This window comes from Kogia breviceps, chromosome 3 (assembly GCF_026419965.1).
Source record: "Kogia breviceps isolate mKogBre1 chromosome 3, mKogBre1 haplotype 1, whole genome shotgun sequence".
NCBI classification, from domain to species: domain Eukaryota; kingdom Metazoa; phylum Chordata; class Mammalia; order Artiodactyla; family Physeteridae; genus Kogia; species Kogia breviceps.
The window spans coordinates 26,247,830-26,272,472 of record NC_081312.1 but is presented as its reverse complement, the minus strand read 5'-3'; the positions used below and the strand labels follow the sequence as shown (position 1 = coordinate 26,272,472).

Sequence of the window (24,643 nt, the reverse complement as noted above, 5' to 3'; positions counted from 1 at the left end):
TTATGTGTTCTTTATACTTGGCAACGAGAAGCCATTGAAGATTTCTGAGCAGGGAATTAATCACATCTCCTTTTAGCAAGATAATTCTGGCAATGATAGGGAAGATGGGCTGGAAATGGGAGAGTCGAGGGGCAGGCAGACTAGGCGGCGATTTTAACAGTCCAGTTCAGAGATCTAGTTAACAGTCCACTTAGAAGCATCCAAACCCCAACAGTGGCAGAAGGATTAAAAGGAGAGGTTAGGATTTTGAAAGTGATTTCAGTATAAAAAAACAGTGACTGGATTGTGAGACTTGGCTCTTAGATTTCTAATTTAGGCTACTAGAGGATGGTCAAGCCATTGGCGGGGGAGAAACCTAGAAAGAATAATTTTGCTGGTGGAAGGGGGGTGGGCAGGGAGGAGAAGTTGGGATAATGGATGAAGTCTGAGGCATGTCGAGTTTGATCAGTTCACAGGCCTTAACCTGGGCAGTTGGAAATGCGGGGCTAGACTCCAAGAGTAAAATCCGAGTGGGGTTTTGGGTCTAATGAGATCTTCTAGGGCAGGGGTTCTCAAAGTATGGTCCCCAGACCTCAGCACAGGCTTCACTAGGGGGCTGGCTAGAAATGCAGATTTCAAGCCTGCAGAATCTGAGGCTCTGATTTAACAGGCCCTCTGGGAGAGCTTGTTCTAGGGAAAGCTGCTCTGAAGGAGTGGGTAAAGGGTTAAGGCGCCTGGAAGAGGGACCCTGGTGAAAGCAAGGGGTCAGAGCCTTGAAAGGAGACTGGGAAATACCATATTTTATCAGTTCTAAGATGCACATTTCCCCCATGTAACATCTCTGAATCGGGCTGGTTACTGTCTGCTAGGTGACAGATGTATGTGGTTGTCACTGCCCTCACAAGCACATTAAAACTTGCAGAAAGGGGCCGGTGACCTGGAAGGAAACCCGTTCAAGAACAAGGGACACTCAAGAAGCACAGCGTCCTCAGCTCCTTTGTTAGCAGAGAGGACCATTCTGTGGAAAAACACGAAAACAATGACTTTGATCAAAAAGGATTCAGAAGAGTCACACTCTGAGAAGTTTTAGCAATATCTTCAATTTATTTTTCTTATGTTTTCCCTTTCATGTATGCATAAGAATGCTGTATGATCAAATCTGTATCTATCAATAAGTCTCAAAGAGCTCTTTTAATAAGAAAAAAAAAAGAAATTGCTAGTGGCAAGGAAGCACAGCCATACTTTGATTGGCGGATGTTTTTCCTCTCTTTCTTGGTGGTATATAAAATAACGGTGCAATCTTACCATCAAAAGCATCTTAGATTCTATGCAATAAATATAGAAGCGATCAGAGACATTACAAGAGTCCCTGGAGAGAAGGGAGAAGAAATCTAACAGAATGGGGTTTTTTGTTTTTTTGCGGTACGCAGGCCTCTCACTGTTGTGGCCTCTCCCGTTGCGGAGCACAGGCTCAGCAGCCATGGATCACGGGCTCAGCCGCTCCGCGGCATGTGGGATCCTCCCGGACCGGGGCACGAACCCGTGTCCCCTGCATCGGCAGGCGGATTCTCAACCACTGCGCCACCAGGGAAGCCCTAACAGAGTGGGTTTTAAGAGGTGTGTCGGGTGTCTGCTGCTTCAGGAAGGACCAGGATGGGGAAGGCCCAAGGGAAGGGATTGCATTTGACAACTGGAAGGTCATTGTTGAATTCTAGGTTTCTCTGGGTGGGCACTCTTGCTTTCAATTTATTTGCCTTGATCAACGGGTGCTTCAGGGGGCAGACACTGTACTTGAGATACAGAAATGAAAGACCTAACAATGCCTATCCCCAGTAAGCACGCAGTTCAGAAGGGAGGACAGCATGCAAAATCCTGATTATGAAACATTAAGCTAGTTGCTTTCAGTGTGTGTATGTGTGTGGCAGGCAGGGTGATGGATGAGGCCTATGGGGGCAAACAGGGAGGGGCATGTACGCCTACCTGGGCCAGAAGGGAAGAGGGTGTCACTGAAAAGGCCACATGCACGCTGAGGCTCCAAGGATGTGGAAGAGTTTGCCAGGATGGGTGTCAGCTAGAGGGAGGTATGAGAGGGCCCAGAGGCTCCATGTGGTTTTCTGGAGCCTACAAACTGGGGGCCTAGGTGGAGGGAGATTACAGTGGACTGGTCAGAGGTGGCCAGAGCATAAAGGGCCCGATGTGCTCTTCCCTGGAGGTTAGATTTCATCTTTACACAATGAGCAAATTAATTTTAAATTAATTTTTAACTTTTATCAAAATAATATATGCACATAGTTTAAAAAGACCCAAAGTAGAACTCTTATAATAAAAAATAAGAGACCCTGACCCAATCCATTCTCTCCCTTTCCCTCCGTGATCTAGAGTTAGCCATTTAAGGAAATCTTTCTTCTAGCCCTTTGTCTTCTTAATTACTACTATGATTTTACAGCTATACTTACTGACAGCAATTTTACATTATTTCTTGACTTCCTGTTATGGAAGATGAAGAGTGAGTTCCCATTATACAAACCATCCCAACACACATACATTTCCCACCTTCCCATTGTCTGAATATGGTTATATCACAATTTTTGGTTAAATCTCTTTGTCTATTGCCAATTCCTCCTGCATGTCCCCTTGACTTTTCCCTTGGTAGGATCTTCTGTCCTCTTCCTATTTTTGGTCCTTCCCTTTTGGGGTGGGGCATGGAGGAGAAGCTCATGCTAGAAAGGCACAGGAGAGGTAAAATTGTTGACATCTTGGATGTGTGGAAATGTCTTTACTCAATCCTTCAACCCATACATTAGATGCTAGTTGAAAATAATCTCTCCACCGAATTTGGACACCATTGCTGCTTTGTATTCTAGCTTCTAGTGCTGCTGTCAAGAAGTTTGATTCATTCGGTTAGAAAATGTATATGGAGGCCTCACTCTTTCCCAGACATGGTTCTAGGTGTTGGAAAACAGCAGTGAACAAAGCAGATAATAAACAAGCTAAATAAACAAAAGTCAGGTGATGAGTGCTAAGAAGAAAAAAAGAGTGGTATGTGCACTAGTTTTGTGTATTTGTGTGTGTACAGAGAGGGTTTTTTCCCTTATGGTTTGAGATATGGTGGCCAATCTTATTCTTGATCCTTTGTATTTGACTTGTTTTTAACACTCTTGCTGAAAGTTTTTAGGATCCTTTTTTTGTCTTCCATGATAAAAAAAATCTATGTTGTGTGTATAGGTCTTTATATTATTATTTTTTTTTAGTACCTTCAGATACTTTTTAAAAAATTTATTTATTTTATTTATTTTTGGCTGCATTGGGTCTTCGTTGCTGCGTGTGAGCTTTCTCTAGTTGCGGCGAGCGGGGGCTACTCTTTATTGCAGTGCGCGGGCTTCTCATTGTGGTGGCTTCTCTTGTTGCCGAGCACAGGCCCTAGAGCATGCAGGCTTCAGTAGTTGTGGTGCACGGGCTTAGCTGCTCCTCAGCATGTGGGATCTTCCTGGACCAGGGCTCGAACTGTATCCCCTGCATTGGCAGGCAGATTCTTAACCACTGCGCCACCAGGGAAGGCCCTATATTATTATTATTATTATATTTTTCTTTTGAGGTAATTGTAGATTCCCATGCAGTTATAAGAAATATTACAGAGAGATTCCATGCACATAGATCCCATACATTTCACCCAGCTTCCTTCAGTGGTAACATCTTACATAACAATGTAGCATATATAACTATATGTAGCTATATGACATAACACATATGGGCTATATAACATAACTATATATAGCAAGATACCACAACCAGGAAATTGGCATTGATATCCATCAGCCTTACTCAGATTTCACTAGTTGTACACTCTCATCTGTGTGTGTGTTAAGTTCTATCCAGTTTTTTTTTTTTTTTTTTTTTAATGGGATCTTCCCGACTGGGGCACGAACCCGTGTCCCCTGCATCGGCAGGCGGACCCTCAACCACTGCGCCACCGGGGAAGCCCTATGCAGTTTTATTACTGCAAATTCCTGTGAGCACCACCACAGTCAAGATACAGAACAGTTCCATTACACAGGATTCCTGGTGCTACCCTTTTACAGCCACACCACCTCCCTCCCGCTTTCCTCCCTGACACTGGCAGCCACTAATTTGTTCTCCACCTCTATAATACTGTCCAGGTCTTTTTTCATTCATTCTTCTGGACTCTCAGCAGGTCTTTTGATCTGGAAACTCATATTCTTCTGGTCTTAGACATTTTCGTCCTTCCCCTTCTTCTCGCCTTCCCTTTCTCCCTTGGTGATAACTTCCTCTCCACTGTTTTCTCTTTCAAAAACTCCTAAGGGTTGGATATTGAGTTTCCAGGACCAATCTTCTAGTTCTTACCTCTTTTCTGGCTTACTGTCCATCTTTTTGATATTTTGTTCTATTTTAGAGTAGCTGCTTAGGTGATTCTTTGGAATTTTTTTGTATTTTTAATTTCTATGAGCTCCATTTTATACTTTCTTCTTATTGCATGCTGTTCTTGTTTCATGAATGCAGTATTTCTATCTTCTCAAGTCAACAGTATACTGAGTTTTGCTTGTGGAGGTTTATTTCTCCTTCTTGCTTTGTCCTGGTTTCTTCCCACATAATTATCCCCCTGTTTATTTAGGTTAGTTTTTATATTGAAGCTTTTCATAGATGTTGTGATAATCCTTGGCTGTCTTAAATGCAAACAGTGGTAAAAAGCATAGAAGGAGCTTTCCTTTGGCTTATTTTTTATCTACTGGTCTTTTTTTTTTTAACATCTTTATTGGAGTATAATTGCTTTACAATGGTGTGTTAGTTTCTGCTTTATAACAAAGTGAATCAGCTATACATATACATACATCCCCATATCTCTTCCCTCTTGCATCTCCCTCTCTCCCATCCTCCCTATCCCACCCCTCTAGGTGGTCACAAAGCACCGAGCTGATCTCCCTGTGCTATGTATGCTGCTGCTTCCCACGAGCTATCTGTTTTACATTTGGTGGTGTATATATGTCCATGCCACTCTCTCACTTCATCCCAGCTTCCCCTTCCCCCTCCCCCGTGTGCTCAAGTCCATTCTCTATGTCTGTGTCTTTATTCCTGTCCTGCCCCTATACCTGCTGGTCTTTTCTCTGATGTCCATTTGTTTTTCCAGAGAAGATTGCTATGAATTCCCATCTTCAGGCTAGGGGAGTGGGGAGTGGAGGGTGGGAGTGAGGGTGTGGAGTAGATGTCTGCCTGCTAGAATTTTGATATTCGGAAACTTCAGCTTCCCTTCTGCCCTCAGCTAAGCCTGGGGTCCCTGAGTCCCGATTCACTTGCTTATACTCTCCAGAGATTAAGTTGGCTTCTCTTGTGCAGGCTGTGGGGAGATCCTTGGTGGCCACCTGTAGTGGCAGCTAAGTACTCCTTAACTACAGACTTCCAGCAAATTCCCATTTTTACTCCCATACCCCACTCCATCTTTTACCGTGTCTTCAACACCTGAGGCTTTTTGAGGTTCTGCGGTACAAGGGCTTATTTCTTATCTGGAATCCCCTCTGGTTACTTTGGTTTTGATTTCCTTCATTCTTCTGTGACTGTTCTCACTCCCTTACTGCCCTTTAGCGGGCTCCTGGGAAGGCATGCAGACATAAGTGGGTGATCCATCGAGGCATTTTGCACAGGAGTTATTAATGTCTCTCCAGGGGCGGTGTGGAGGATAGAGTGATTGGAAAGGGCAATAGTGACAAGAGGAAGCAAGTGCATTAGAGGAGAGGCAAGAGATGACGGGCGTGGGAACTAGCTGTGGCAGGAGGGGAAGGAGGCGGGAAATATCAGGCAAGTGGGATGAAAAGGACCTTAGAAGTAAAGGAGAGGGGTGCATCCACGATGCCACCGCAGTTTCTGACCCAGGTGGCAGGTGGCTTAGTGATGGCTTTGCTGAGACAAGGAACACAGTAAGAGAAAGTCTGGGTGAGGATGGGTTCAAGTGGAGGAAGTATGAAGAACCCCAGGGAATTCCAGGTGGAAGTATCCAGCAGGCAGATGGATATAAGGGTTTGAAGCACAGACAGTGCCTCTTGCTGCCCGCCCTTGCCAATTACATAAGCTGAAGCCAGTGGCATGAATGAGATCATCAGCTGGAGGGTAAGGAGGAGGGAAGGGTGCAGGGATGAAAGGGATAGTCTCTGTCCTCCAGGAGTGAGATAAATAAGGGAGTGAAACCAAGTGACTCCCAGCCCAGCCCTATCACTCCAGAGCTAAAAATGGTGGCCATTCACGCTCTGATGTTAACCAGCAGCCTCTGAGCCCATAAATTCCTCAAGAGCTGTTTATCTAAGCTCTGCCGCCCCCATCCCTGAGCCCCAGGGAGGGGACTGCCCACTTTTCCTGTAGCTGTTTCAGGACAGCTCATGGGGATGTCCCCGGGCTTTCCTTCTCCTGGGGCACAGGACTGAAGAGAGTTGATGGTGGGAATTTTCCCTCTGCCTTGAGGTCACACTGAAATCCAGAGCATTCCTGACCCCCTCCCTCCCACAGGCAACATCAGCTCTGAGGTCTGTCTATGGGAGGCCTGGTCCTAATGTTCTTAAATGGCAGAATGGGTGGCTGGCCTCAGGTCTGACACCTGGAAAGGACTTAACCCTGGGGTCTTCTGGCTATATGTACCCTGGCAGCCCTGATGGATGTAAAAATAAGCAGGTTCACTTTGATTGCTTGCCACCCAGTGTATGCACTTCACTAAGCCCTGTATGTGCTGAATCCGCACGACTGTATAGTTGGGAACATATTTTGCCCATTTTACAGATGAGGAAGCTGGGGCCCAGAGAAGTTGGGTGATTTGCCTGAGGTAGAGTCTGCATATGTCTATACTGGGCACACTCCCAGATTAGAACTCTGGATTTATGCTAGATGTTGGCTGTGTCCTTGTCCTGTGAGAGCCCACCCCCAACCCTGCCACCCCTCAGCCCCTGGTGAGTGAGTGAGAGAGAGAGTGTGTGTGTGTGTGTGTGTGTGTGTGTGTGTGTGTGTGTGTGTGTGCGCGCGCGCGCACACGCGTCCCTCCCTGCTCCTGTGCTCTCCTAGACTGCCCTCCAGAGACCACAGGAATTCTGATGAATTAATCTCATCACTTTATCAAGGAGGCACTTACAGAAATTACAAGGCAAGGCCACCAGCCTGGCTTTGCTGGCAGCCAGCCGCTGGGGCCATAAAACTAATTGAAAGGAACAAAAATAAATAAATAAAATTAGATCTCTCTCTCTCTCTCTCTCTCTCTCTCTCTCTCTCTCTCTCTCTCTCTCTCTCTCTCTCTCTCACACACACACACACACACACACACACACACGCGCGCGCGCGGGAACACACACACACACACACACACAGCCACACCCACAGAGCCACAGAGTCAAGAACATCCCTAGGTTCTTGTTAATGCTCAATCTCTTGTCCTGGGAGAGCAGCAGTGCCAAATCAACAGATACTTATGGGCCCCTTGCTGGAGTAACAACCTAAGATCTGTCCTTCAAGGGATTGACAGGCTGGCTGGGGGGCTGAGACCAGTGAACGTGAAGAGTTAGCCACCAGCAAGTGGCATCTCAAGGCGGCTCGAGTCCCCATGCCCCAGGACCTGTAAACTCACCGCCAAGGGGAGCAGAGCAGAGCCAGACCCCCTGGTTTCAAGTCCTTGCTCTGCCTCATCCTGGGCTCGGCTCACCTTTCTCATCTGTAAGATGGAGAGGAAGATGTTTCCCTCCAGTGTTGTTGGGAAAATTAAAGATTCAACCTAAGAAAAGTAGAACCGCAGCTGCTTCATAACCAGCTCTCGTCAGTGTTAGCTCTCGGTGTGTATTGAGCAGCTACTGTGTGCCAGGCACTGGGCCTACGGAGAAAAGCTGGTCTGGGAGGAGGAGACACACAGTGGCGACCGGGTGATGGAGAGAAGGAACACCTTCCCAAGGGAATCAGGAGGTGTGGGCAGGCCAGGCGAGGAGGTGGAGGGAGCAGAGCGGCCTTGTCCTAAGCAGCAAAGTCCTGGGAGCCTAGGAGGTCACGGAGTTCCAGGAACTGATAGTTATGCAGAGCAATGGGGAAGGTGAGGCTGGAGAGAGAGGAGGGGAGTGGGGTGGAGGCCGGGGCCAAATTCTACAGAACCTTCTAAGCCGGGATAGACCTGGATGAACTAGCTTATGTATGGGATTTCCTCCTTTCTGTTTCTTTCTCTCTCTCTCTCTCTTTCTTTACAATGTTGTGTTAGTTTCTGGTGTATAGCAAAGTGATTCAGTTATACATATGTATCCTTTTTCAGATTCTTTTCTATAATAGGTTATTACAGGGTATTGAATATAGATCCCTGTGCTATAAGTAGGTCCTCGTTGTTTATTTTATATATAATAGTATTTATTTGTACATCCCAAGCTCCTAATTTATGCCTCCCTTGTTTCTCTTTTTAATTTTTACCATGCTTATGTGAATATTGAAATTATTTCCCAAGAAGTCACAGAGAGAGTGACCTAAGAAATGGTTAGGGTCAGGTAATAGAAGGGAGAGGCACACGGAATCTTTATTCCTCCCCTTTCCTCTTACCTCCCATCCTCCAGCACAGAGGATGACTTCTGGCCCCCCTCCCCACAGAAAGATGGTGCCAGCTGGACTTGAGAGAGAGAGAGAGAGAGAGAGAGAGAGAGAGATCTGTAAGGTGCTCCAGCCAAATCGACCTCTGTGAGCATCAGTTTTCTCACCTGTACAAAATAAGGATCGGAATCCTCACTGGGACGTTGTGCGTACTCAGTGTAATTAGGCATCTTGTAATGGGGCCCAATAATCTCAGTGCCTCAAAACACTTTTGTCAGTGGTGGAACCAGGTTCATGCTTGTTCTCAGAAGATCCAGATGCTACCTGGGGAGGCTGAGGCACAGGGACACCTGAGGACAGCCCCTCTCCCCTTCCTCTAGACCACCTCAGTAGCTGGGTTAGCATAGGGACCTGTCTGAAGTCCCCAAGCTTCTTGTGGGGTGCAGGGGTGGCACAGGGGCTCTGTGTGGCCTTGGGTAACTCACTTCAGTTCCCTGACTCTCCGTTGCTTGGCCTGTAAAATGGGGCACTGGTGGGTCCCAGAGGGTTGTCCTGAGGATGGAGGGAGCTGAGGCGGGTCACGCGCATAGCAGGTGCACAATGAAGGTGGCTGTTATTGCTGCTAAAGTGGATGGGTTATGTGGGGGGTGGGGGGTGGGGGCGCGGTTCTGGGCACAGTCAGGCCTGGAGCTGCCCTTTCTAGCACGGTGCAGGGCTGGGAGTGGCCTTTTGGAGGCTGCTGTGTGCCAGGCAGTGTCCTTGTTGGGTGAGCTGGGCCTGGGAGGGGAATCTGGGCAAGCAGCTTGCTGAGCATCACTTGTTCCTGCTCCCTGAGGAGGTGGCAGCTGGATGGGTGTTGAGATGAAAGGTTTGCACTAGTTCAGAGTCTGTTCTCTGAAAAACCAGACTCAAGCAGACTGCACTGACTGGGACGGGGGCCGGGGAGACACGATAAAATCCAAAATAGCACGGTGGTCCGCTCTCCTGCACTTGTAGCTCTCTATTGCCTGTCTCTCCGCCCACCCCTATCAATTTCAGTCCCTTTCCCCCTCCCATCGCCTTTCCTTTGGCCTCCAGGCTTGTTATAGCTGCGCAGTGCACATTTGTGACATGAGTGCAGACACGTAAGAGCACTCAGGACAGATGCTGTGCCCCTATGTTAGAAAGGCAGCTGCAGCCTCTCCCGACCATGCTGTCAGCCCTCCCAGGAAGAGGCACTGAAAAGGGACAATGGCCTCCCCAGAGCATTCAAAGATCAGCTCATCCTGAATAAGACTCATATAGTTACATTGCACAGAACCACTCTGTAAGCCTCAGGTTTCTCATCTGTAAAATGGGGATGGTATCAGTACCTACTTCATGGAATTGCTATGAGGATTCGGTAGATTTTTTATTCAGCAGGCTTGTCTTGCATGCCTTCTGTGCAGCAGGGGTTGATCTCAGTGCAATAGAGATGACGTGATTGATGAACGGCACACCTCTTGCCTTCGTGGTGCTCACAGCCTACTAGGAGCATGGGGTCAGGTTCATGGAAGCCATTATTATCACCCAGTTAAGGGGTGACATGGAAAATTAATCACAGTTTCCCTCTGCAGCAATGAACTGTGCTTATAAAATCACCAGCTCACGTCAAATCGGGCTTTACAATTTTTAAAGCAATCTTATATACATGATCTTGCTTAATCCTTCATTTAGCAGATATCACACTATTTTGCAGATGAGGAAACTGCAACTCAGTGAGAGGAAAGTGATTTTCTCAAGGTCAGCCAGGCTGGGTGGCCTGGGCCTCTGCCGTGGGATGTGGGATGCAGGCCCTGGTCCCTGCGGGCTCAGAGCTGCCAAGAGGTTTTTCCCATGAGTTGGGGCCCAGGCTGGAGGGCATAGGGCCGGTGGGCCACACTGACGTTTTGGTCAGCAGTGGGATAAAATTTCTCTGCTTGGGATAAAATGTCAGCTCAGTGAGTTTTGATGTCCCAGTTCAGTGGTGGCTTCAAAACTGTGGGTGAGGGCTTCCCTGGTGGCACAGTGGTTGAGAGTCCTCCTGCCAATGCAGGGGACACGGGTTCGTGCCCCGGTCCGGGAAGATCCCACATGCCGCGGAGCGGCTGGGCCCGTGAGCCATGGCCGCTGAACCTGCGCGTCCGGACCCTGTGCTCCGCAACGGGAGAGGCCACAACAGCGAGAGGCCCGTGTACCACAAAAGAAAAACAAAACTGTGGGTGACCATTCTTCAAAGCTGTGGCTGCCTGGCCGACCTGACCTCTGGCACTGGGATCTCTGTATTTAAGAGAGTAGGAAACACCCTGACACGTGTCTCGGAGCACCTCCTACTTTGAGAACCACTGCCCTGTGGGAACCTCGGGGCTGGAGAGTAGTGATTTGGTCGGTGAGTCCCCATGCAGCCTGTGGCTGGCAGATGGGGGCAGCACCCGGCAACCCTTCTGTGTCTGCTTACAGGGAACATTGAGTACAGCTGCCCGGCCACCAACGAGTGTGAGATCACGAAACGGAGGCGCAAGTCCTGCCAGGCCTGTCGCTTCATGAAATGCCTCAAAGTGGGGATGCTGAAGGAAGGTAAGAGGCCCCGCTTGGCCATGCAATGCGGAACCGAAGCCTGGGTCCTGGGCAAGCTCTTCTCCCCACGGGAAGTCTCAGACCCCCAGGAAATGCCAGCAAGCTCAGGACCTTCCCCCTGAGTGGCGCACGAGAACAGGTCTCTCCCAGTAGCGCAGGTGAAGGCCCTGCCCCCCCCCCGCCCCCGGCTGCCTGTCTCACACACCCTGCAGGCAAGCGTGCAGCCTCCAGTCCCCGTGTGCAGCTAAAGCTCTCCGCGCTCTCGGGAGGCTTTTGGGGAGCAGGAGTTGGAAGATCTCCATTAAAGATCCTTTGGGGAATCATGACCCCACTTGGGCCTTAGAAAAGCTGGCTTGGCGCTCTGGGGAAGGCCCTTGTCAGGGCCAAGAACCCTCTCCACCCTGGGAAGGAAGGCTTGGGATGCTTTGTTACCTCTTGGTGGCCCATGGAGTGTGGGCATGCAGAGAGCAGAGACGTTAAGGCCCAGAATGACACGTCACGTACCCTTCACCTGCCAAGGTCAACCTCTGTTTTCCAGCAGGGGCACAGGACATGGCTGTCACCTGGCCAGTGTTTTCCTCCTCCCGTTCCCTGCCCCACCTGCATCCTCTCTCTTCCCTTTCCTTTCTCTGCCTTTTGCCTCTCTTTCTCCTCTAGAGCCCTGCCATCCAACATGACAGCATGAGCCACGTCTTCTAAGTGTAAAATACACAGCAGATTTTGAAGACTCACTAGGATGATAAAAAGGAGCATAAAATATTGTAGTAATCATTTTTTAAATGATTACATGTTGAGATGATGATATTCTGGACATATTGGATTAAACAAAACATATTATGACATTGATATCACAGCTTCTTTTTATCTTCTTTAGTGTGGCTACTAGAGAATTTTAAGTGACCTGTGGCTCTCATTATTAGGACAGCACGGCTCTAGGTCTCCTGCACCACCTTCCCTGTTGATCTGATCAGGCTGATGAACCTCGTTTAGTGCCATTTTTGGAGATGGGTAGCGTGTGTGTGTGTGTGTGTGTGTGTGTGTTTCTCCCCTTCCCCTGCTTTCAAGGGGAGCCAGTGGCAATTTCTACAGATCACCTTTTTGATTCTGGGCCCTGGGATCCTTCCAGAAATGAGAGGAGTCGGGAAAAGAGGTGTGCGCTGATGATTGGATTATCTGATCCAGAGGAGCTGGGAGAGAAGAGGAAGGGGCGGGACTGGAATGCAGGCCCTCACTGGGAGGGGCTTCTGGAGCCCCGCCCAGCCTTTAAGAGCCTGAGGCCCTCCTCCCTTCCTGGCTTCCGGGCGCCCTCTGGGAAGAAGGCCCAAATCTAAGGTGCTTTGTTACTAGGACGACTTGGACGTTGTTGGGATGTGGAAATCATGGACTCCCTCCGTTTTCCATTCCGGGCTCCTCCTTCACCTCAGCTCAGCCCAGTTCCTCCACCACCCCTGTGTCAACATGGCACGTCGACCTTTAAACTGCGTTTCTTACTAGTTGTTTCATGCAACCCTTTTGAGGTGGAGGAGGCCACTCAGCTCTTATTCACATGCTAGCTGCCACACCCGGGGCATCAACTGAAGAAACAGCTCTCTTTCTAGATTAGAAACAGGCTGCACCGTACCTGCTGAAAGACTGTGTCTGTTCATTGTGATTCTCCCCAATTTTGGTCTACCCCTGTGTAGGGTGTGACCCCAGCTAGTGGCTGAACCAGGTTCTTTGTCTTCTGTACCAGGTTCTTTCTGCTCCTGCAGAGCATCCTGGGGTTCACAGATGAGGAAACGGAGGCACAGAGGCCCTCAGAAGCGTGCCTCCGTGCTGATCTCCTGACTTCCCCCTCTGCATGCTGCTGAGAACCAACCGAAGGCTTTGTCAGCCTTGGAGAGACTCTGCTCTTAAGTTTGTAAGGATGTTCTGGGAAGCCAGGTGTGAGGGCCCTGACTCAGGCAGGGGCCAGCTGTCCAACAGCCTTTCCTGGTTGGAGCGTGTAGCCTTTCTTGGCTCACTTCACAGCATCTGAGGATCCTGGAACAGAAGAAGCTGATTGCTATCAATATACTCCTGAATTTGAAGGGAGACAAAATTGAGTCCTGCAGGGACTCGCGCTGGTTTGATGGGAGCTGGTCCCAGAGCCTGGAGCCTGGAGCTCCTCCTGGCTCTGCTGTGTCTGCTTCCCACGGCCCAGGTCAGGGGTGGGGAGGCTTCCAATCCCAGGCCACCTTGCCCTCCCCCCAGGATTATGAGCAGGCAGGGAGAGAGAAGGAAAAAGTGGGGACCGCCTCTTGAAATCCCTGGACCACCTTGCAACCTTTGAGCAGAGTCTCTTGAGGGGCTTCCCAGTGCTGGGAAGAGAGCAGGGGTACTTCCCAGTGGCGCCCCAGAAAGCAGAATGATGAGGGGATCCACAGAGGCAGGGAAGCAGGTGGCCAGGGGTGCAATCCATTGGAAACAGCAGGCCAGGCACCCCGCCAGCTGCTTAAAAGGAGTGAGATGGATGCTGTGTGTCCCAGGATGATGGTGTGGGGTGCTGGGGGAACGAGAGCCTCAGGTGGGGAGCACATGCATGGCGGGCATTTGAGGCTGTTGGTAGGAGCGCTGAGGTGAACTTCCCGGGGGCTCAGCCCCCCCGCTGCTGACGGGGGAAGATGACACAAAGGCTCCCAGAGCCTTCCTTTAGCTCTTCCCCGCAGTACAGAGCCTTGGCAAGGTCCTGGGATCTGAAGCTCCACGGGGACCGGCCCCTTAAGAGGAGCGTGCCTCCTTGAGAAGCCTGTGTCCCTGCCAGGCAGCTGCCCTGGTTCCTGCTTTTGTTTAGGTGCCCGTCCCCCCCACCCCCCATCACGTGCAGGCGCCCAGCCTCCCTCTGTCTCCCTCAGACTCTGACCTGACTCTGAAATGCAGACCCCAGCCTTCCCCAGGTGCCCCCCCCATCTTCAAGGCTCCTCGACGTCGGGGAGCCAGGGGCTGGGGTCCTGGGTCTTCTGGGGGAGGGGGATGGAGAAGGGGAGAATGGAAGGCCAGCCTCCCCCTCCTCCCCATCTCACCTGCGAATCAGAACACAGTTTCCCTCTTTTGTCCAGCAGCTCTGGATGCCTTATTCGGCCTTTCCTTTCTTAAGTAAAATAACCTGAGAAAGTGCCACGTGATTTGGGGGGGGGCCCAGCAACTGCCAGGGAAAAGGTCAGAAGTGGGGCTTTCTTTAGCTCAGCCTCTGCCTCGAGGCTGCTGTGAGTTCTGGAAGCATCGGCTGTGGAACACAGGTGATGTCCAAGGGTCTGTCTTGCTTCAAGCAAATCCCGTGTATGAAAATCTGTATTTTCAGAGAAAAAGAGTGATGATTCTCTTTATAAGAAACTGAATACAAAATCTGCTCTGGGCTAGGAGTCAGTGCCTGTGTCCCCTCCTGGATCTTAGGTATCCTTGCTGTATCTATTATTTCTCACTTACGTGCCTGGGCCTCCATTTCTTCACCTGTGGAGCAGGGGTGTTGGAACCTGCTCTCTGTCACTAGGTCAAGGTGAGGACCAGAGGGGACAACTCCTTGGTAAGATCTGCTGTGGGGCTGCTTTAACATGTCGGCTTCCTGGGCGTGTTAAAGTAGTATTGGATTCAATGATACTCTCGTTTGCGCCCATTGTGTTAGGTGGGGCATACTAGTGTCCAGATGCCTTGATTTTCCTCCTGTATTGGCTGGTGGGAGTCTTAGAGGTGGCATCGCCTTAGACTGGGGTCTAAAATGAGGTTGAAAGGGTCCCTTGGGAGGACCATGGAGAAGCTCTCCCCAGATAGGTGAGGGTGTGGCCTCTAAGCCAGGAGAACCTGGAAAACCATTTGCTGCATGTCACAGGGGGCACCCATACATCTGGGAATTCTGCAAATCTTCTTGCACAGACTGTCCCTGCAAACTTCTCCTTCTGCTTTAGCTTCCTCAGGCCACCAGCCTCCAGGGCCCGCTTCATTTCCTCCTCCCCTCAGCCCCTGGTCGGCCTTTCCCCAAGTGTTTTCTAAAAGATATTTGATTTCAGTGAAAGCTGGGCTGACATCCATGCAATACGCTCTCAGTCTCTTTGTGCTTGTTGGGAAGGCGGAGGCTCCTCCGGGGATTCTGGGTAATTGGGTTAGTGGCCAGCTCATGTCAGGAAATTAAAAGGAGGCCCTGATCAGGTTCCCGCTGCATGGGATTTAATGGCTTTGTATTTATAGAGTATCCTGCCTCTAGCCCATGCCAGAAATACCACTTTTCTGGCCCTGTGAATGAAGAAAGAGGATGAGAGATGACTTGCCTTTAAAAATTCTTTTTCTTTTCCAAAATACATTAGTGTTCTGAAACAAAACAACTCTTGAGCACTTCAAAGAATAGTTTTGAACTAGAGCCCAAGAACTCTGATGGCTGTTTGTATCCCCCGAACCACTTTCCACCCTACACACACAGATGCTCACGCACACACATCTGACGCCTCACAAGATCTTCCCCTGTGGCCTCACGCCTTGGGCCACTCGGACACGATGACTTGATGACCTCTGGTTGGGGAAGTGTTAATTGAATGAAGTCACAGGAGATGGTCTTGTCTGTGCTGAGCCCTTATTACTGTTCATTCAGGGCTTCTGGCTTGTCAGACATTGGATGACAGGTTCAGTGGTCATACAGACCTGGTAAAACCCCAGCGGCACCATTTATCAGCTCCTTGGGTGATTTACTAACTTCTTTAAGCTTCCCTTTCCTCCCCTGTAAAATGGGAATGATAGTAGTTAGTTTCTGTTTCATCTTGCTCCTGATTCACCAGGGAAAGCCCCTAGAGTTGTACCACAGAGTAAAATGTTAGTTACCGATTTAAGATGCTCTGTATCATATTACATCATTGGTTTCTTCTGTGTTTCAGAAGGCAGTTTTGAATCTCCTGTAGCCCCTTTCTCTGCTCCTTGGCTGATGACCTTGCTTCATATTTGCTTGAGAAAATAGAAACAGTCAAGTGGGGAATTTCTAAACCTCCTGCTGTTGAATCCACAAACATACCTACATGTTTTCTGTCTTCTCTCTTGTTAGAGGTATTTCTGTTCCTATCAAAAGCCAGTCTCCCCATCTCTGTGCTGAATCGCATTGCTTTCTTTATTAGGGACTTCACTCCTATAGTATCATGTCTGCTTCCAACACCATCAAACCCTTCCTCACTGCTGGATCATTTTCATCAGCACCCAAACAGAATTTAATTTAAAAAACCCACAAATGTTTTTTGATCCAAACTTTATCTCCATTCAGCTGCTGCTACCTTACCCTGCTCCCTTTCTCAACAAAACTTTCCTGAAGGGTTGACAGCACTTACTATATATCTATCCACTTTAAAAATAAAAATGAAAACAAACAAAATACTTCCTTAAAAAGTAAGCATCGGGCTTCCCTGGTGGCGCAGTGGTTGGGAGTCCGCCTGCCGATGCAGGGGACGCGGGTTTGTGCCCCGGTCTGGGAGGATCCCGCGTGCCGCGGAGCGGCTGGGCCCATGGGCCATGGCCGCTGGGCCTGCACGTCCAGAGCCTGTGCTCCGCGGTGGGAGGCCCCCGTGCCGCCAAAAAAAAAAAAGAAAAGTAAGCATCGAGAGACTTCCCTGGTGGTCCAGTCGGTGGGACTTCGTGCTCCCAATGCAGGGGGCCCAGTTTCAATCCCTGGTCAGAGAACTAGATCCCACATGCGTGCTGCAACTAAGAGCCTGCATGCCGCAACTAAGACCCAGCGCAGCTAAAATAAATAAATAAAAAAAAATTTTTTTAAGTAAGCATCAAGTAGATCGAGAAAAATATTTATAGTATGTTATATTAGTTAAGGTAAGGCTAAACTGTACAAAGAGACACCCTTCCTCCCTCAAAGCAAAAAACTCAAACCTAAGCAAGATAGAACTTTAATTCTCTCTCATCTCTCATGTAACAGTCCAGTATGTCTAAGGTGATCCAGGACTGGTTGGCAGCTTTGCCATCCTTAGCAAGTGGTTTCCACTCGTGGACCCATCTCCGAGACAGCCAAAAGGAAGAAAAGCCTATATCCCATCACTCGAAGGGCAGGACCCAGAGTGGTCCAAGTTCCTTCCATTCACAGCCCATTGGTGGAATCTAGTCATTCCGCCGCACATCTTTGCAAGGATGTCTGGGAATTGTAGTCTTTAGCTGGGATGCCATTTTTCCAGCTAAAACTATGTTGGGATGGGAAAAGAATAACATATTTTAAAGGACAGGCATTGTCATTTGCCAGAAACATATGTGATGTAGGAAGAATATTGATGCCTTCCACCCAGTCTAAGAAAAAGAAATTTTACGCTTACTTTTGAGATTCCCTCTGTGCCTGAGCCCGCATTCATTACTTTCAGGGGCAACTATAATCCTGATTTCACATTATTTTCCCTTGCCTTTCTTTATGGCTTTATCATATATTTGTATCTCAAATCATATCATGTTTTTCAGTTTTAAATGAAATTATACTATACATATTCTTCTGCATCTTAATTATTTTAATCAGTATTTCTGAGATGAATGCTTCTTGTTGCATGGTGCTATAATTCATTTATTTTCATTTCTGTATTACAGGAGTCAGCCAGATACTTATTTTAGCCTTTGTGGGCCAAAAGGTCTCTCTGTCTCAACTATTTAAATCTGTTGTTGTAATGTGAAAGTGGCCACAGACAGTATGTAAAGGAGTAAACAGAGCTGTATTCTGTGAGGTACTTGTCTGAGCCTTTTCCCAAATTTTCTACTTTACTTAGAAATCTTTATATATTCTGGTCATTTTTATGAGTCATTTTTTCAGTAGCTGGTGTTGTAAAAATCTCATTTGTAGCTTTCTTCTCTTTATGGCATCCTTTGATGAACAGAAGTTAGTAATTTTAATAAATTGAATGTATCAGTCTTTTCCTTTATGGTTTGCACTTCTGTGTCATTAAAATATATATAGTATTTATTTATTTACTTACTTACTTACTTACTTAACCTGCTACTGTAAAGATGCTTTCCTTATCTGCCTTACCCATGTTAGTCTTGGATCCTGCTGGACTTGACTTTTGAGTACAATGAGCTGGCTTCAGGATGGCAAATTGCTTTTAGCTGGACTGTCAACTGTAGGGTGGGGAGCAGCTGCCTAGAATGCATGATTGAAAGGCTTCTTAGGCAGCTGCGCCTGGGATCAGTAGGCAAGAGTGCTGTGACTGATTAGCAATGTCTGCCACAGACTAGGAAATGGAGGGTGGTGGCACAGCTGACAGCTCTTTGCCATGACTGATCTAGTGCAACTGAGTTTAAGTGATTTGCCCAAGGCCATGCAGCTAGTAAATAACAGAGCTGAGTGGAATCTAGTCTCCTTGGTTATACAAGAATTCCTTCTAAGAAGCCCAATCCAACTCATTGAGATGCGTTGGCCAGTAGCAAAGCCTATAGCCCTTCCTCAAAGTGTGAAAAAGAGGAAGGGAATGGAAAGGGAGGCTGAGCTGAAATAGTCTTTCCTGGTTGGGTGTTCACTTTTAGAGACTTTTTGGCAGCTGGGAATGCAAGGATAGCACAGCCCTACTGAAATGTCCTTCGGGACATGGTACCCTGGGAGAGAAGTGTCCAGAGGAGAGAGCAGCAGGAGAGTGGACACTTCCTTAATAAGCAGAAGGCCAGGGTCTCATCACCCAGTACCATCTTACCCATCCTGGAGAAGCTGGCACAAGCCCTGGAGTATTAGATGGCATGTGTGTTTATCCACCCACAAGGCTCTCCTGGCTTATAGTGAGTCAGGAGTGAGGCACTCTTCACCATTATGATATGGCACCAAGGTAAGAGGCAGCCCGAGATAGCTGTCCTGTCGGAGGCAGCAAGGTGAGCTCACCTGTCACCCAGGACCTCCTGCCAGACAGGTGGCTGAAGGGAGCTCAGACCGTGCGTGGGCTGGGGTGTCCATCAGTGTGTCCATGTGACCCACAGCCCCTGGGCCTTCAGGAGCCCAGAGTTCTCCTATCACCTTTTGTGTGGTTTGTTCCTCTTTCTGGAGATGGGTCAGCTATAGTTTGGTAGAACTTATAGGTAGAGAGTCAACATCTAAGTCTCCTGGAAGGAACACTAGTTAGACAAAAGTACTGCATAAAATAGGTTTAGTGCATGCTTCCCAGACCTGGTAGGTAGTCAGAATCATTAGAGGAGCATTGCAAAATTATCTATTCCTGTACATCTCCCCTATTGACTTAGAACCTCGAAGTGGGTAAGTCCTTAAGGTCTGTGTAGTTCAAAGGCTTTCAGGGCATTCTGACAGTCATACAGGGTAGGTGGTCTCAAGTTCAGGGCAAAGGAGATAGGACTTAGAGATTAAGGTTCAGATCCTCCCTCAGACCTTTCCTGGCTGTGTGGCCCTGAGAAAGTCACCTGACCTTTCTGAGCCTCAGTTTTCACATGGGAGTAATAATAATCATCATGTGTTCTCCCTCCCTCAGTTTTGTTACACAGATCAAATGACATACGGAAATAGCTTTGTAAACTGTAAAGCATTGCACACATCCTTAATAAACCAAGGACATTAAATTGGGTGTGTGTGTTGGGGGCGGGTTTCTAGGTAAGGGGAAGAGAAGAGTCTTGACCATGACAGCTCTGCAGTGTCAGGACAGCAGCTCTGCAGAGGAGGCAGGAGAAGGACACAGGCTCAGAACGTCTCCCTCTCTGCCTTGTCTGAGCCTTTCCTGTGGGAAGAGAAATGTGACGGGGCAGCGCCTGGGACAGGCTGGGGGCCAGGTGCAGGGCCACGCTTTTCTGAGCTTTAACCGGTTATTTTTAGTGCCTGGGATAAAAGAAAGAAACTTAAAACTGCCCCCCGCTGCTGCTGCCCCTGCACACTCTGCTATTTTTACTTCCGAAAGGCTGGGATCTCATCCAGCTTAGGGAGGGTGACCGAGGAGTAAAGGGGGGAGTTGAAGGGAAGCAGGAATTATTTTACTTCCATTAAGAAAAAAGTCAGAAGCCAGATCTTATCAAGTCAGCAAGTGGACATCTGATCCAGGACGCGGCAGCCGCAGGCTCTGGCTGCTCTGACGTGCCTGCAGTGTGGATAGGTCAGTAGATGGGGAAGGGGCTTGGGGGAGCCCCACTCCCCTCCCCGCAGGCAGTTTCTTCCCCAGAGCAGCCCAGCAGCTTCTTTGCTCTTTCCTGTGCCCTGAGTTGGGAAGTGGAATTGGACACTGCAGATACAGGGGCACCAGCCTACTGAGGAGACTGCTAGGGGCTGGGGATTATATGGCTGCAGCCGAGCATATTCAAGAGAGTACCTGTGTTGGCGCTGTGTGCCCCTACGCACAGTATTCAACCTCTCTGAGCCTTAGTTTCTTGAGAGTTTTGTTTAACACATCTGACCTACGGTTATAACTAAAGGGGTGTGTTTCTGTCTCTTCCCAAAAAGAAAGCTAGCAGTTCAAGGCAGACACTACCACTTTCATAGGCAGATGAAAGGTAGGAGATTCCTCTTGAGGGCCTACTGTGTACTGAGCACATTACTATGTTTCATACATTTTATGTTATTTAATTACGCTAATCAGAGAAAAGTGAAGTATTTTAAAAAATCTTTTAATAGCTTTATTGAGATATAATTCACCCATTTGAACTGTACAATTCAGTGGTTTTAGGTATATTACATTGTTTTTTAAATTGTGGCAAAACATATTCAACAAAATTCACCTTTTAAAAACTTTTTTTTTTTTTTTCCGGCCGAGCTGTGTGACTGTGGGATCCTAGTTCCCCAACCAGGGATTGAACCTGGGCCACGACAGTGAAAGTGCTGAGTCCTAATCACTGGACTGCCAGAGAATTCCCTAAAAATCATTTTTAAGGGTACATAAAATTCAGTGGCATTAAGCACGTTCAGTGTTTTGCAACCATCACCACTACCTGTTTCCAGCACTTCTTCATCATCCCAAATAGAAACTATACTATAACTCCCCTTTCTCCACTACCCCCAGCCCCTAGGGTCCTCCAATCTACTTTCTGTCTATTCGAGTTATTTCTTATAAATGAAATCCTACAACATCTCTCCTTTTGTGTCTGGCTTATTTCACTTAGCATAATGTTTTCAAGGTTCATCCATGCCATAGCATGTATCAGAACTTCATTCTTTTTTTCATGACTGAATGTACGTATAATTCCACATGGTGTGTCGATGGATACTTAGGTTGGGGAATTCCCTGGCGGTCCAGTGGTTAGGACTCGGCACTTTCACTGCCAGGGCCTGGGTTCGATCCCTGGTCGGGGAACTAAGATCCCACAAGCCACACAGCTCAGCCAAAAAAACCTTAAAATTAAAAAGTTTTTTTAATTTAAAAAGGACCTTTGAAAAAAAAAGAAAGGATACTTGGGTTGCTTCTACCTTTTGGCTATTGTGAATAATACCGCCATGAACATTTGCAGATGAGTATCTGTTCGAGGTCCTGATTTCAATTCTTTTGAGTATAGACCTAGGAGTGGAATCGCTGGGTTACATTTCCACAAGCAGTTAAACAAATTTTTAATTAACCTTTTAAATTTTGATATAATTGTAGATTCATATGCAGTTGTAAGAAATAATACAGAGAGATCTCATGTACCCTTTACCCAGTTACTCCCAATGGTAACATCTTGCTAAACTATAGTACAATATCACAGCCAGAATATTTGCTTTGATACAGTCAAGATACGGAACGGTTTCAAGGGTGAAGTATTGATACTTTTAATAATAATTATATTGGCTAACATTTATTGAGCACTCACTACATATTCGTGACACACTTATGAATACTTAAATTTTGGCCTGCACATGTTAAAAGATGAAACAGTGTTGAACTGTAGTTAAAACAAAGGATAAGTATTTATTATAGTATTTGGAGCTCTGGTATACTTTACATGAGAATATTATTGATGCTTTTTTAAATTCAGAAAGTATCAATAAGATGATATAATCTAATAATCCTGGACAGCAATTTTAAGTTAATTAGTATTTTAATATGCTCCCTGAGCCTACTTTTTTAGATATTTCACTAATATAAGAACACAAACAATAAGGCAACTCTTATTTCAGGTTCAAGTTCCCACCTTTATTTTTTTCCATTTGCTGTTTGTAAGACGTAAGCATCCTAATTTAAAAAGTAATTGCCCATTTTATCAGCAAAAATTGCTTTCTGCTGCAAGTTACAGAGAACTTGACTTCTAGTGGCTTAAGCATCGACACATGAGATTGATTGACCCACCTAAGAAGAAGACCAGAAATGGCCCAATTGCACAGGCTTCTCAGGCACAGCATCAAGGGCTCAGGCTCTGCCTTTCTTCTCTGGTGTTCTTTGGTGTCCTCACATGGCTGCCTCATTGTTACAAGGTGGTTGCCACAGCTCTAGGCTTCATCTTCCAGGTCAGGGCAGAAGAAGGGCAAAAAGAGCTGTACCAACTATGTCTGTCCCTTTTATCAGAAAAGCAAAACCATTCCCAGAAGCCCCCACCATGGACTTCACCTTACATCCCATTGGCCAGAACCAGGTCATATGACCAGCCTTGGTTACCAGGGAAACTGGCAAAGTGGGGAACAGGAATGCTGGGACTGGCTAGGGCTCTCTATGAAGTAAGCCCTATGTGCCTATGACAAAAATCCAGTCTCTGTTAGCATGGAAGAGGGGGAATGGAATGAAATTGGGTAGGAAACTAATAATGTCTGCCAGATCCAACTGTTAGTATTTGGTGATCCACTTCTAAAGGATTCATAATACAACATCTTGCTGTATTACCTCTTGGGGAGGGGCTGCTTCTTCTTTTTTTTTTTTTTTTTGATTAATTAATTTATTTAATTTATTTATTTTTGGCTGCTTTAGGTCTTCGTTGCTGCTCACAGGCTTTCTCTAGTTGCAACAAGCGGGGGCTACTCTTTGCTGCGGTGTGCGGGCTTCTCATTGCGGTGGCTTCTCTTGTTGTGGAGCACGGGCTCTAGGTGTATGGCCTCAGTAGTTGTGGCACGCAGGCTCAGTAGTTGTGGCTCGTGGGCTCTAGAGCAGAGGCTCAGTAGTTGTGGCGCACGGGTTTGGTTGTTCCGTGGCATGTGGGATCTTCCCGGACCAGGGCTCGAACCCGTGTCCCCTGCATTGGCAGGCGGATTCTTAACCACTGTGCCACCAGGGAAGTCCCCAGGAAAACACACATTGGCAGATAGTAAGTATAAACATAGACCAATGTCTGTTTAGGCAAAGTGCAAAGGAATTCAGACCTCTGTCCACTATCTCTGCCCTTGAGGGGCTGACCTTTCTCGCATCAGGTCGCATCAGTACAGACAAATGTGTGGAAGGCGAAGAGGTGGCTGGCCTAGAACACTGTACAAATGTAGAACATAAAGGGTACTTGAGCATAGAAGGTGGATGCCCAAGGATGTTCAAGTCCATAAAGGGTTGTCTTATGGAAGGGAGGTGGTCTTGTTGGATGGGATGCAGGGTAAGGAGTGATCTGGAGAAAGAATTCAGCTCAATACAAAGAGAAAGTTTCATGAGGAATAGGCTGCCTTGAGAGAGTGAATTTCTGGAGGCTGGAGAGACAAATGGAAGCTGGGGCAAGGACCAGACCCTGAGATTCTTTTGTTTCTTAACCCTGAAGAGCTTCATTTTAACTGGGCACGTCATTTTACTCAGACACTTGATTACGGACCGCAGGCTGTGTGCTGAGCTTGGGCTGCAATGATAAATGAAAGTCCTTGTCCAGAAGTTGCCCACAGTCCACCAGGGAGATGGGCACATAGTATATGATGGTGAAGAGTCGTTTTGACCTTGGTTGCTGGATAGAGAGAGAACAAAGGGAGCCCAAGAATGGCATGGCCAACTCTGCCAGGGCAGTCTGGAAGGGTTTCCCAGTAGAGGTAATAGTTGAACGGGACCTTCAAGGGTACCTTTGATGGTATGGGCAGGTCACTTATGTGGGGGCCCATCTGCCCAACCCCAGCCTGGGTCTATGCCCCAGGACCCCTCTACCCTAAATGGTCTTGATAAACCCTGACTGTGGGGCAGTGGAGGGGGGAAGGGAGAACTCAGAAAATGGGGCAGACCTGGGCCCTGTCCTCTAAGAGCCCACTGAATTGGAGGTGGCATGTGAAGTGCCAGGTGGGTGTCATAGAGCACAGAGCCATGGGAGTGATGGCCTCACCCGGCTACTGAAACCACTTCCCAATTTACCAGTAATTTTCCCACTGTGATGTCCTTTGTCACAAAAGCCACATGCCATGAGCGGAGTTGTTAACTACCTTTGCCTCCTCCCCTGTATCCCAGACCAAGGCCACGAGCGCCAGCTTGGCTAAGGCCACGCAACTCATAAGGGACCTTGATCACTGGATCCCGTGGGCTTGAGTGACTTGGGTTTGTGTTCAGAGTAGCACTTGGAAAGCAGACAGGAAGCAAGGAGAACAGACCCACCTCATGGCAGGTATCAGTTTGTGCACAATCAAACACGACCGGCTACTTTTGTTTTAAACAGAATAACCTGTTGATTGATACACTTATTGATTGGAGCTATTGACCATGGTGCTATAAAGATCTGGTGGAGAAAATTTAGAGAG

General features: G+C 47.7%; 1 protein-coding gene across 5 annotated transcripts in view; it reads left to right on the top strand.

Annotated features, from left to right (window-relative positions):
- Nucleotides 1-24,643, top strand: part of ESRRB (estrogen related receptor beta) — a 176,591-nt gene that overhangs the window by 129,768 nt on the left and 22,180 nt on the right. For all 5 annotated transcript variants that reach the window (XM_067028033.1, XM_067028034.1, XM_067028031.1 and 2 more), the window contains one exon: nucleotides 10,981-11,097. In XM_067028033.1, the coding sequence (XP_066884134.1) occupies nucleotides 10,981-11,097 (117 nt within the window). The remainder of the gene's footprint in view (nucleotides 1-10,980; nucleotides 11,098-24,643) is intronic.